General features: G+C 42.8%; 1 protein-coding gene and 1 long non-coding RNA gene across 3 annotated transcripts in view; one reads left to right on the forward strand and one right to left on the reverse strand.

The window, feature by feature from the left end:
• Nucleotides 1–4,352: 4,352 nt before the first annotated feature.
• On the reverse strand, nt 4,353–6,562 carry LOC128052000 (uncharacterized). Its single transcript, XR_008199801.1, has 3 exons — nt 6,445–6,562; nt 5,196–5,280; nt 4,353–4,472 (listed from the first exon to the last, which is right to left on the reverse strand). It is a non-coding gene; the product is annotated as an uncharacterized LOC128052000 (long non-coding RNA).
• A 275-nt stretch (nt 6,563–6,837) lies between these two features.
• The window catches only part of PUM3 (pumilio RNA binding family member 3), a 40,100-nt gene continuing 33,577 nt past the window's right edge, over nt 6,838–13,360 (forward strand). The window contains exons 1-3 of one of the 2 annotated variants that reach the window (XM_052645086.1): nt 6,838–6,888; nt 11,131–11,222; nt 11,967–12,185. In XM_052645086.1, coding sequence (XP_052501046.1) covers nt 11,138–11,222; nt 11,967–12,185 — 304 coding nt within the window. In that variant the 5' untranslated portion in view covers nt 6,838–6,888; nt 11,131–11,137. The other variant, XM_052645085.1, reaches the window with a different exon arrangement.

Consider the following 13,360-nt stretch of genomic DNA (forward strand, 5'->3'; position numbering starts at 1 on the left):
TGGCGGCCAAGTACTTCACATGTAGGAATCCTGCTCTGTCTGGTCCATTAAGGGCATGACAGACTGCCAGCTTTGAATGGAGCCTGGGGCAGGGAGGACTATACAGCAGGGCCAAGATGTAGCAAAGGCAGCCTCCCCACTTAGAGCAGAACATCTGGTAGACCCTGTGATGTGGGATGTGTCAGTGGTGAGAAAAGATGCAGCCCATGGTAAGCCCAAGGAGCACCACAGCTTAGAGCCTTGGGGTTCTAGAGCAAGGCCAGATCATCTATAATGGGGAACTATACGCATCTCCTAGCGTTGTACTGAGACCTGAGAGAGGCGGTGCTTGACTATAGTGTCCAATGACCATCCTCCCACAGCTGTCCACTGGGAGGTGGGTTCTGTCTCACCTGTCCTTCCATAAAGTGAAAAGGGCCCAGCAACAATCCATTAGAACATGGAAATGTCCTGGCTTGAGTCCGAGTAAGACCAGAGGGCATGAGTCGGCTGCACAAATAGGAAGCCTCGATCTCTGCATCACCCACGTGATTGCATCAGCCCTCTTTCCTCAGCTCTCTTCTGTGGCCATAGAGCAGGGTACCTTACAAATAGCTGATGGAGGAGGAAAAATCCCCAGCGGAGTCTACAGGTGAATTGGCAAGGTTTGGGGGGTACAAACTGAAAGTAAATAGTAGCATTACAACCTCATTCAGGTGAGAGACAGTAGAGAGGGGAATCTTCCCAGTGGGCAAGAGTATACCTAGTCATCCAGGTTATGTGGAAGGAGAAATGGCCCAAGGTGAGAGCATATAGAAATTGCTATCATTGGCCAATGCCCCAACCAGTCAAGCACCTGGCAGGAAAAGGACGGTGGGAAACAAAGTCCAGGGTAAAGGCAGATGGGAATGGACACGGCAGGTGACCATTTTCACATGATACTACCCAACAAAGTGTTAGTCGCTCAGTCGTGCCCAGCTCTTTGCAACCCCATGGACTGTAGCCTACCAGGCTCCTCTGTCCATGGCATTCTCCAGGCAAGAATACTGAAGTGGGTAACCATTCTCTTCTCCAGGGGATCTTCCCAACCCAGAGATTGAACCCAAGTCTCCTGCATTGCAGGGCAGGCAGATTCTTTCCCACCTGAGCCACAGAGGAAGCCCAGTCAAAAGGCATCCACAATAACCACTGAACAACCGACAAGACAAGCTGATTCAGCCAGTTGACATTAGTGAGCTTGCAACACTAGACACTCTAGAGCTGGCCTGGTGGGTACATGAACGTAGTGGCCACAGTGACAGAGGCCACATGTGGGCCAAGCAGCGTGAACTCCCACTTACCCAAGACTGGAAGCCAGTCTGACCACTGATTCCTCTGAATGTAGACTGCCAGCAACAGAAACCAGTACTGAGCCCTTGAACTGGCACTGTTTCCCAGAGACCAGCAGGTCACCTACTGATGAGTTGATGACATTGGGTTCCTATGACTCTGGAAGGGCCAGCTGTTTCTCCTCCTAATTGAAATCCCCATACTTGAAATCTTATTTCAAGTATGGACTTGCTTTTCCTGCCCAAGAGCCTCAGCCAGGACCAGTCCAGAAGCTAAGAAGCACCTGCTCTATAGTCATGGAAAACTATCCAACATAGCATCTGAATAGGGAACACACTTCTCAGCAAAGGAGGTCATGTGATCCACAAGACACATTCCACACTGCTCCCCCAGAGGCAGCCATGTGACACAGCTGTGCATCGGCTTTTTAAAGGTGCAGCTGAAGCACCAACTCAGAGGCCGTAATCTACAAAAATGGGACACTGTCCTCCAGAATGCAGAATAAATCCAAGTGAGAGATCTCTATATGGTCCTTATAAGACAACAACTACACAGGCCTGGGAACTAAGGAGCAGAAGCTGGAAAGGCCCCACTTGCCTTCATTCTAAATGTTCCTCTGGGGCAATCTGTGCTTTCTGTTCCTACAGCTCTGGGCTCTGCAAAGGAGACACATTCTTGGCAGAGGACAGAGCAAGAGTTCTACTGAGCTATGGATGCTTCCTGGATGTTTTGGACTCACTATGTCCAGGACCAGCAGTGAGAAGAGGAACTCCTTCTCAGCCATGTTGGCAGGAGTGATGAACTCACCTCAGCAAGAAGAGGTAAGGCTGCTTTTCTACATCGGGGATGTGTGGGATCACTGTAGAGCCCAGGTGATCCACTGAGGCACCTCTCAGTACTTCTTAGCCCCCATGGTCAATGCAAAAGGATCTCTGTAGTATTCTTCACCTTACAAGGGTATGATTACCCTTGTCTCAGAACCTTTGATCAAAAGTTCTTTTTACCACACCTTTCTCCTATCCATCAGTCCCTTCAGATCAGGATTTGATCAGTATTATGGCCTGAGGCTTCTGACTTAATCCTGTTCTCTCCCTCCTTGTCTTTCACAGGCTTCCCACCCCCAATATATGTCTTGGCCTTCTAATTGTATCTCTGGAAAATTCAAAGTGACATAACGGGTTTAGGTTATTGGTTAATCTTTTCTACATCTTAAAATGAGGAGGAAGAAAAAATGAGGAGGAAAACTGAGTAGGTATATAGAGTAGACATCATTGTTAAGTCCTGACTTAACATTTCTATAGTATTTAAAAGTAAAAATGGGAGAAATAGTTAGAAAATGATTCATTTATTAATGAGCTTGCTCAGAAATCAAGGAAATCACAAGTCAAAACCAGTCACTAGTTTGCAAAGGAAATACCTTTCATAAAGCCTGAAAACAAAAGTTCAGCAAAAAGTTAAATCAAAAACATGTTCATTGTTCCCATCCTTGCTAAAACCTGGTGCTGGTACCTGTTGCTTGAGGGGTTTTGTTCTACGATAGTGCAGTGTTAAGTATGATTCATAGGCTTTAATTGATACTAACTAATCTTTGATACGATCTTTCATTAAAAGTGGTATTTTATACTACAATCAGATACTTTTATCTTATTGATCTGATTTTTCTGTGGCTCTTAAGAGTGTCACCGAACAAAGTATAATTAGGACAAGGTCAATTTTATGTTTGGTGGTACTGGTGGTTTGGTCACCAAGTCATGTCCAACTCTTGCGACCCCATGGAATGTAGCCCGCCAGGCTCTTCCGTCCATGGGATTTCTCAGGCAAGAATACTGGAGTGGGTTGCCATTCCCTTCTGCAGGGGATCTTCCTGACCCAGGGGTTGAATCTGGGTCTCCTGAATTGCAGGTGGTCTCCTGCACTGCAGGCAGATTCTTTACCAACTGAGCCACCATCTTATTGATCTGATTTTTCTGTGGCTCTTAAGAATGTCATCAAAGAAAGTAAAACTAGGACAAGGTCAATTTTATGTCTACTACACAGTAACTGGAAATTTGGAATGCACAATTAATGTTTATATTTGTGCACTTTTTAGCAAATGTGTGGTATTGAAAGACATAATCCACTCTACTCAGAAGCAGTTCTCTTTTACAAAAGGAAAATGTGTTGGCAACTGCTCCGTTTCCATGGATTTATGATCCTAATAGGTCCTGAAAATAAAACCCAATCGTTGCCAAAGTCCCACTTATGTTTTACATCAATAACATGCCCTTTATCCCTGCTTATGCATTGGGAAACACAAAAAGAACATCGTTAGTTAAAAATCCATTAGTTAAAACTTTAAAGAACTGATCTGGAGGGAGGGGAGATGTGTGGGAGCTGACACCTAACACTTTATTTTTATGAAAAAGAGGAAAATTGCACAAAATAGTGACAAATTTAAAAAAAAAACGAACTTTTTCCGGAATACATTTGAAAGCATATAGTTCAAATTTAAACCATTTTCAGTATGTAATGATGTTAACTCACTGCAGGAGACCTCAAGCAATAAGAGAGATAGTTATATCTAAGAAATTCTACTTAGAGAAACAAGTGCACTTTACGTTTAATTCTCTAATTCTGCTGACCACAAAAAGAGGAACCAGAAGGTTACAGGGTTTAATCCTCATTTAACTGGAAAATCAAATCAAGTCACCAACTTGAACTCCATTCCCTTAATGAGCAACTCAATTTTAGCCCCACCTTAGTGTGATCTGGGGGAACTTTCCAAATTCTCAGTGGCCAGGTCCCACTTCAGACTAATTAAATCAGAATTACTGTTGTTGGTTTGTTTTTCTTTTTAATCCACAGGTGATTCTGATGTGTGGCCAAGATTGAGATCCCCTACCTTGGATACTGCAATAATTTAAAGTTTTAGCTTACTAGTTAGAGTTATTTTAAGTTTTAAATCAGATTAAATAACAAATCTCTGCTGCTGGATGAAAGCATATTTGCCAAGTTACCTGTCATTTTACTACAGTACTGGAAAAAGAATGGAATCCAAATGCTTGGTTAACAGTATGCCTGATGGTCTTCCAGTCCTGGTGGCAGCCGTGTGACTGAGTTCTAGGTGTATAAATAGACGGGAAACACTGCCAGGTCTTCTCCCTCTGGGATGAAAGGATAGAGCCCTATTGGGAGGAAAAAAGTGGGTTTCACCTTTTCTCCATTCTCCTAGCCCTGAACTCTGATACAGATCTGGAAACTGAGAGTTATGTGTTGCAGTCAGGAAACAATAGAGAAAACAAGTCAGTCAGAAAAAGACAAATACAGTGTGATTTCATTCACATGTGGAATCTCAAAAACCTGAACTCATAAAAACAGAATAGATTGATGGTTGTCAGAGGTTGGGAGGGAAGGGAGGGCATGGAGCATAGGGGAAATGGACAGGTATTAGATATTTGAAGAATTAACTTGGTTAACTGTAAAATTACAGAAAACTTTTGTTGTTGTCCTGTGAAACCACAAGATACTTCCAACTGACTCCAAACAAATCACACACTCAAGTCAATCCTACTGTGAAATTCTTGACAGCACACAGATTGGATAAATAACATCATTAATAATAATCTAGGACTTAGGTATGTGACTTTTTTTTTTCTTCTTGGTGAGAAGGCAGATGAACAGAGTTTGATGTATTGGGTTAGCTAGAAAGTTTCTTTGGGGTTTTTCAGTAAGATCAGATAGAAAACCTCAAATGAACTTTTTGGCCAACCCAATACGTTTGACAGCTACATGGATGTGTCTGAGAGGATGTGGGGTGATGCAAACTGTGGTGTTGAAAGTATAAATATATCTCTTTCAGGTAGGGTGTGTACATGAAGATTTTATCATTGTTATTGGCTAGTACATACCATTCTATTTGCCTAATAGGTGCTGCAATGGACCTTCTGCCGTTCTTGTTCTGTATTCTCTCCTCTTGAGCTTTCAGTAGAGGATCTGTGAATTAGAGATAGTAGTCCATAGTCAGTCATGTTGAGTTTGGAGTCAGACTGACTGGATCAAAACTACTGAATGTTTCCCCCTTCTACATAACTTGAGAGAAAATACCTACTTAACTGTTTTTATGAGACTTAAAAGAGCTTATCCAAACATAATATTTAAGGCACACAGAGCTGTGTGCTTAGCGACTGTCTATGTGCTGAATAGTGCTATAGGTGTTTGGGAAGTAATGATGGTCCCTGTCCTCAAGAAGCAAAGTCCAGTGAAATACTAGTCTCAAGCCTGATGCCTTAGGAGGTGGGAAACATGTGATTTGGAAAACAGTAAAGTCTGATGCTTGACACCCCTGGGATCAAGTCCTATTCCTCAACTTTCCCAGTGGCCCTTCAAACAATATATCAATATACCATCCTGCAGAACCTATGAAAGAGACTGCTTTTGGGAACAGGATCTTTGCAGATATGATTAAGTAAGGACCTCTGAATGAGAGCATCCTTGATTATCCTGATGGGCCCTAAATCTAAAGCCACGTGTCTTTATAATATATGGAAGACAGGAAGACATGGAAGAGAAAGGCATGTGAGGACAGAGGCAGAGACTGCAGTCATGCAGTCCAAGCCAAGGAATGCCTGGAACCGCTAGAAGCTGGAAGGGACAAGCAATGCTACCCTAGAACGTTCAGAGGGTGCACAACCTCGCTACTAGCATGATTTCCAAAACTGTGAAAAGAATAAACTATTTTGTTTGACGAGAGCAAGTTTGTGGTGGGTTTCCTCATCTGTAAGATGGGGATAACATCCTAACTAGTCTGATTTCCTAAAGCCTTAAGTGGGGGTAAATACCGTCTGGAGGAACTCGCAGCGGTTTAAAATGGCAAGCATTTCTTGAACGGTTGTTCAAATCATTTATTGTGCCAGGCGCTTTCCATGTATGACTTAGCCATCTATAATTTATTGATCAGGAAACCAAGGCTCAGAGAAATTGAGTGATTTGCCCAAAGCCATCCAGCTAAGAAACGGAAAGAAACCAGATCGCAATCCTAGCCAACTACGGAGATGTCCCTTTAATGCTCCCTGCTACCCTGATGGTGGGGAAGAGTGAAGGCAAAAGGAGAAGGGGACGACAGAGGATGAGATGCTTAGATAGCATCACCGACTCAACTGAACCAACTCCAGGAGATCGCGGAGGACAGAGGAGCCTGGCGTGCTGCAGTTCATGGTATCACAGTCAGACACAGCTTAGCGACTGAAGAACAAGAAGCCCGGCCAACCAAACTTCCACTTCCACAATCGGTCAGCGTCCACCACGAGGCGCCAGCTCTGCGGCCGGGGAGGGAAAGGGTTAATTACGTCACTTTGAGTAGCCACCATCACGTCACTGACCCACGGATACTTTCTAGGGCCAAAACTCCCGTGGCGCCGCACTCGCGCCTCTAGATGACGTATGACTAGACGCGGACCAGTAGAAATGCCGAATTTCCGTTTTTAACTTAACTCTAGCTCGGCTGAGGAAGAAGAGAACAGGCTAGGGGGCGGAGCAAGGCGGGGAAGCGGAAGCAGCCGCGGCGGAGCCGGGACCCGCGCCTGCCAGGGCCGCACGTGTGCGGTGAGTGAGGGGGACTCCGGCTGCTTCTGGAGGGCCTTGCTCCCTGCCCGGTGCTGGAGTCGGAGGGTTTCTGAGGTAGAGGTTTCGCCCTTGTCACCCGCCGGGCTGCTTTCTGTGGCCGTCTGTGTTGTGGGATTTTGGGGATTGACGGGAGCCTGAGGACAAGGGCGGGTGTACAGCTCCTCTCCCTGCCGCGCTGCCTAGAGAGTGCTGGGTTAGCTTTTATTACCTTCAGCCTCTAAAGTCCGGGTCCGGGCTAGTTCGCTTTCAGCTTTTCTGTTGTATGTTTGCCACTCACTCTGCGCCCGGTCAGGGCCAGGTGCCCAGTTTGCAATCTGAATGTACAGTTGAAAGTTGTTAGCGCTAGGAAGAAACGAACTAGGTGCCGAGATAGAGGATAGGGGAGTCCAAAGAACTGATCTTAAGCTGAGACGCAGAGCGTGGCTAGAGGCATCCCTGAAATCTGGAGGCCCAGGGAAAACTACGTTCAGCCAGAGGCAGTGACTTGAGCACTGCAGTGTGGGAGACCTGGGTTCAATCCCTGGGATGGAAAGATCGCCTGGAGGAGGGCATGGCAACCCACTCCAGTATCCGTGGCTGGAGAATCCCCATGGACAGAGGAGCCTGGCGGGCTACAGTCTGTCAGGTCCCAAAGAGTCGGACACAGCTGAGCGACTAAGCACAGCACACAGACTGAGTTTGAAATTTTCCCTGTAAGCAGTGGGAAACTTCTGAAGGTGTTGGAGCAGGTAAATAACATGGAATAGATGTAATATTGGAAGATTATAATCAGGCAGCAGGGAGTGGAATCATAGCAAATTGACTCTTAACGGCAGAAAACAATCTGAACAAGAGATGAAGTGTCTGAATAGAGTAATGCAAGGGAAAAAGAGGAGATGATTCCAAGACACTGGAATGTGATGGTTGGGTGTTATGGTACAGGGTCTGCAAGCAAATGCATTTTGTTACATGAAAGAAGCAAGACCCCAAAGGCCTCTACTGTCTGATTCCATTTATATGACATTTTTGAAAAGTCACAAAGCTAGAGGGTAGAAAGAAAGATCAGGTGTTGCCAAGAGAGCCAGAAGAGGATGATTGCAAAGGGGCTCCACAGGGAACCTCTAGGAGTTGTGGGACAGTTCTGTAAGGTGCTGTGGTGGAGGATACATGACTGTGGGTTTGTCAAAATCAGCACTGTACACCAAAAAAAATCTTGACCCTAGGCGAATGAAAAGAAAGTCAACTGACATGCCTGGAAATGGAATGCAGACTTAACAAAATGAATCTAACCAGTACAGATGTATATCCAGTGGTTAAGACTCCAGGCTTCCAATGCAAGGGGTGCTGAGTTCAGAGTACTGAGATCCCACATGCTATGCATCACCTGCTTCCAGCCCCGCCACCCCGTCCCACCCCTCCAGCGACCTCACTGAAGGAGTGAAGGGAAAAGATTTAACCTAACTAACTTTGAAAAGCAGTGTTTTGAATGGATACTGTTGGGGAAATGACAAACTGTAAATAAACATATTGTAGTTGATAAATTTGATTTTACCAACTATAACCCTGTGGCACATGTTTAGTGTTCAAGACAGTGGTGTGAACTTAATGATACAGAGATGCAGGTTTCTTTGTACACAAAAGACTAATGTACATACATATATTACCTAGCCTTGTCTAGTCAAAAAAGACCAAGAAGCAGTGACACCGCAGTGTCAAGCATACCTAGCCCTCAGATCTCAGTAAGAGGAATCAGGGTTCCTTGAAGAATGACTGACTTTAGGACTTGTTCAGGGATAAGGAAAGATAAACTTGAAAGAAGTGCCAGAAATTAAAGACATGCTAAGAAGAAAAAAGGATGGACCATGGTAAAAGGACACAGAAACTTAGAGATGTCAGAACTGGAATAATTTAGCAATAAAATAAAGATACTGTGAGTCCATAACCCAACTAATAAAATGCCTGTGAGACTATACTGATGTAAATAAATGATTAAATAAATGGAGAGAAGGAATAAAGTTTACATACAGAAGAATTCAAAATAATAAAGGTAAAAGTAAGTAGGAAAATAGTCACCATTAAAACACCACAATAATTGCTGCAGGCAGGATCCAGTGGAGAGTGCTAAAAAAAATCAGTGGAAGATACAGGATATTTGCATGCTCTCAAAATGTATCATCCAAAATATTTATTAATTGCTGTGGAGATTTTACTGTATTATTGATTCAAATTCTTTAATACTCCCCACTCTTGGAAGTGGAGCTTAATTCCCCTCCTCTCAGCTTGGGCTGAATTTAGTAACCTGCTTTTAATAAACAGTATAGAAATGGAAGCAGTAACATTACAATGGAGACACCTGGCAAACCCTACCCTTAACCGAGTGATCAAGGTTACTAACACTAGTCACGTCGACATCATGCTTCCCCTAATGTGATGGGCTGAGAAGGGTGCTTCTTTATGGTATTCGTCCCTCAAATCCGTAATATCAGTAGATTCATGGGAAGATGTCAGACCCGCCCCCAGTGTGGGATATTCATTCTGCACAGTGCCAGTCTTGGTCATGAGAAACAAGTGAAAACAGATAAACTGTCACAGATTAGTGGAAATTACAAGAAGACTCAACTCAATGCAAGGTATGGGCTTCCCAGGTGACTCAGTGGTAAACAATCTATTTGCCAAGCAGGAAAGTAAAGTTCAATCCCTGGGTCAGGAAGATCCCCTGGAGAAGGAAATGCAACCCACTCCAGTACTCGTGCCTGGAAAAATCCCATGGACAGAGAAAGCGGGCCCCAGTCCATGGGGTCAAAAAAGAGGCGAGTTAGCGATCGAACAACAGCAACGAATTCTGGAATATTAATAGAAAAAGGACATTAGTGGGAAAACTATCAAAATCCAAATTTAGCATTATATTAAGGTTGTTTCTTAGTTTTGGTTAATGCATCATGGTAAGTTGTTCACATTAGGGGAAACAGGGGTATACTGTAACTTTCTGTGTATCTTTCCCAACTCTTCTCTAAAACTAAACATATCAAAATAGAAAGTTCCTGCATAGAGGAGCTGAGGGATGCAGAAGTGGTTATGAAGGCTTCAGCCAAGTGGCTGGAACCGTGCAGTTACAAATGACTGAAGGAAACTAAGTCAGAGGCCATTCATTTTCCAGAGTGTTCTTTGGGATCCTGCTGGTCCCTTGTGATGTTCCAGGAAAAAGTGGATCAACGTGGTTGGAAAATCATGCTTACTTTAGCTTGTGCTTGGTGATTAATGGCTTAAATTAGCAAATTAAAAGAATCTAAGTATCTGATTTTCCTGAAAGAAGCCTCATTAATTATTTTCATTTAAGTGTTTCCCAAATGCCTTTCACTCCAGAACCTTTTTTCGTGTACCTGTTAATATTTTGAGAAATGTGTTGTTCTTTAATGGACAATTCTTGTCTAGAAATATCTGGAATTGTCAGGGATTCCTAACATCTACCCTAGAGGGTCAGCTTTAGATATTTTGAAATGAGTTGAACATGCAACTTTGGAAGGTACAGAAATAGACAAATAACACATAGTAACTTTTGTTCTTGATATATTCTGCTTTCAGGAGCATTGGGCAGCTGAAGGGTTATCTGTTATTTGCCCTGTGCACAGTGGGGGTCTCAATCCAGAAATAACCTGCTAGCCAGTTTCCTTTAAAATGAAATATTCCGGATGTCAACAGTCTTATCTTGGAGGTCTTTGAAAATCATCTGTTGCCTCTTAAAGAATAACAAACATTTGAAGTTGTTTTTTGTTTTAGCTACATTGGGTTACATAGGGAACTTTTAGATAATATTTTGTATTATTTCATTAAATTTAAATGTGATTAAGTGTAGTGTATTGTTTGTTCCTGGCTGGGGAAATGGTAATATTGTCAGTTTCTTGTCACAGAAATCCTCCCACTGTTATAAGAAATGCAAACACTGACAGTTGTAGCATGCTTAGTGTAAATAATGATTTATTTGTAACCTTTACTGTCACTATAATGTTGCCTCCAAAACGTCACTCACTAGTCAAGGTGTGTGTTCTTAGTTTCTGTATGGGTGTCTAGTTTTACTTTTTCAGTCTTAGAAATAGTGATTGTGTAGTACCTGGACTCCTCATGGACACAGATAATTTTTCTAGCATCTGTGGTCAAGGAGGAAATGGGGCAGTGACGACTAAGGACCTTTATTGGATGAGAGCAATTTAGTGATCATTTCTGGATTTTGTTTTTGTTCTCCAGAGTTGCTATGATGGAAGTCAAAGGGAAAAAAAAATTAACAGGTAAAGGTACAAAGACATCACAAGAAAAAAGCAAATTTCATAAAAACAATGGTAAGATACTCAAACCATGCTTCCCTTGTGGTTGTTTTGTCTCTTGGAGGGAGGGTTTGGTGGGATGAGAGGGGATGTAGCAGATTCCAATCTATTCACGGGTTTGAGTTAGGATTACAATAGTGGACCAAGTGTCACTGTGTATGAGTGATGAATATGTTTACTGGCAAGCCAGATCTTCAGGGTTACTAATTGTGATGTCTTTACTATCCCATCAGGTGTCAGTATTGCAAACTAGAAAAGTCAGGGACTAATTTCCTAAGCAGTCTTTATTATGTTTTTTTTCTTTCAGCTAGAAATTTTGAGATATAAACACTTTGAATTTGTCTATATGATGTACCTTCTAAGTTCCAAATGTTCATTTTATTGTTAGACTCCTATTATGTCGTTAACCCCCAAAATATACACGAAGACATAAATAATATCTCATCTTGTGATTTGTGCTTAAAACAGAAATATACCTAACTGACAGTAGTGGGTTATCTCTAGAATTATGAGTAGTTTATACTATGTATTTCTATACTTTGTAGGTTTTCTATAATGAACTTATTTTATAATTTTATAATCAGAGGAAGTTTTTAAATTTTGTTGTAATTTTTTAAGTCTTTCTGTGCTCCATTTTGGGAGAAGGACAAAGTATGTTTCACTAAAAAATGTGTAATTTTCTGTAACGAATACATCCCAGTGGATAAAAGATCCAGGCCCAGGATCATTGAACTAATAACTGTTTATTATTGTCACTAGATTCAGGTTCTTCAAAGACATTCCCCAAAAAAGTTGTTAAGGAAGGTGGCCCTAAAATCACATCTAAGAACTTTGAGAAAACGGCCACAAAACCTGGGAAAAAAGGTGTGAAGCAGTTCAAGAATAAGCAGCAAGGGGATAGAATACCAAAGAACAAATTCCAGCAGGCAAATAAATTCAACCAGAAGAGGAAATTCCAGCCAGACAGTAAAAGTGATGGTGAGCACTGATTTCTTCAGCGTGGTTTTTGCAGAAGCCTCGGCCTGCCTGATGTGAAGGCCTGACTCATTTGAAAAGACCCTGATGCTGGGAAACATTGAGAGCAGGAGGAGAAGGGGACAACAGAGGATGAAATGGTTGGATGGCATCACCGACTCAATGGACATGAGTTTGGGTAGGCTCTGGGAGTTGGTGACAGACAGGGATGCCGGGCATGCTGCAGTTCATGTGGTCGCAGAGTTGGACACAACTGAGCGACTGACCTGAACTGACCTGAACGAACCATTGTGCACAGGGACTCATGAAGTCTGTTAGAGATCTCCTGTTCTTGTTCCGTGACAGGCAGTATCTCTGGTGGAGATGGGAAGGTGGTAGATGGGATTAAATAAACAACAGAAAGCATCTTCTCCATTTTCCAGAGTTGCTACTGGTGTCTTCATTTTTTTATTTTCCAGAGTTGCTATTAGTGTCTTATTTATTTTTACAAACTTTTTGTCTAGTGCTTAGAATTCCTAAGCCCTTTCTAAATTCCCCTGGCTGTGGAGTTAGGCTAAGTAGTGATGGGCTTTATACATTGGAATCTCAATGAAGCATTCCTTTCTGTAGGCTAACATTAATGAACTCATTCATTTAGCAAACAAATACTTGAGTTTTCTGCACACTGTCATCAAGAGACAGTGAAAAGAAATTAATAACCAGTGAGGGTACAAGCCCCAGGTAATCAGTATGGAAGCCAGCCTTAAATAACCAGTGTCCTGGTGAACGAGAAACATGTAGATACTGCTGTCACAGAGCTTAGGCCATTCTAAGAGTATCAGCTTATCATATGGCTTAGACCTGGTAAACCATTCCAGAGAAGGTATATAATACACGTGATAGATTTGACTTGAACTGGTGCAGGCTAGGTTGCTAACTGATTAGAAGTGTTGGCCAGGCTCTTCTTTGTCTGTTGAAAAAAGCTACTACTCTCTTCATCATGATGATGTTCAAGGGGTGGTCTCTAACTCAGAGCGTTGCTGTCTGTTGTACAACCTGCCCTTGCTGTGCGTCTTGCTGACCTGCAGGTGCCTTCTGTGCAGCGTCAGGAGACTTTCTCTGCTGTCTTTCATTCCCTTTCTGACACTGCCCTTTTGCTGCCAACTGAGACCACTGCCGAAGGGCCTTCTTAGTCCAGT

The sequence above is a fragment of the Budorcas taxicolor genome, chromosome 8 (assembly GCF_023091745.1).
Source record: "Budorcas taxicolor isolate Tak-1 chromosome 8, Takin1.1, whole genome shotgun sequence".
Taxonomy (NCBI): domain Eukaryota; kingdom Metazoa; phylum Chordata; class Mammalia; order Artiodactyla; family Bovidae; genus Budorcas; species Budorcas taxicolor.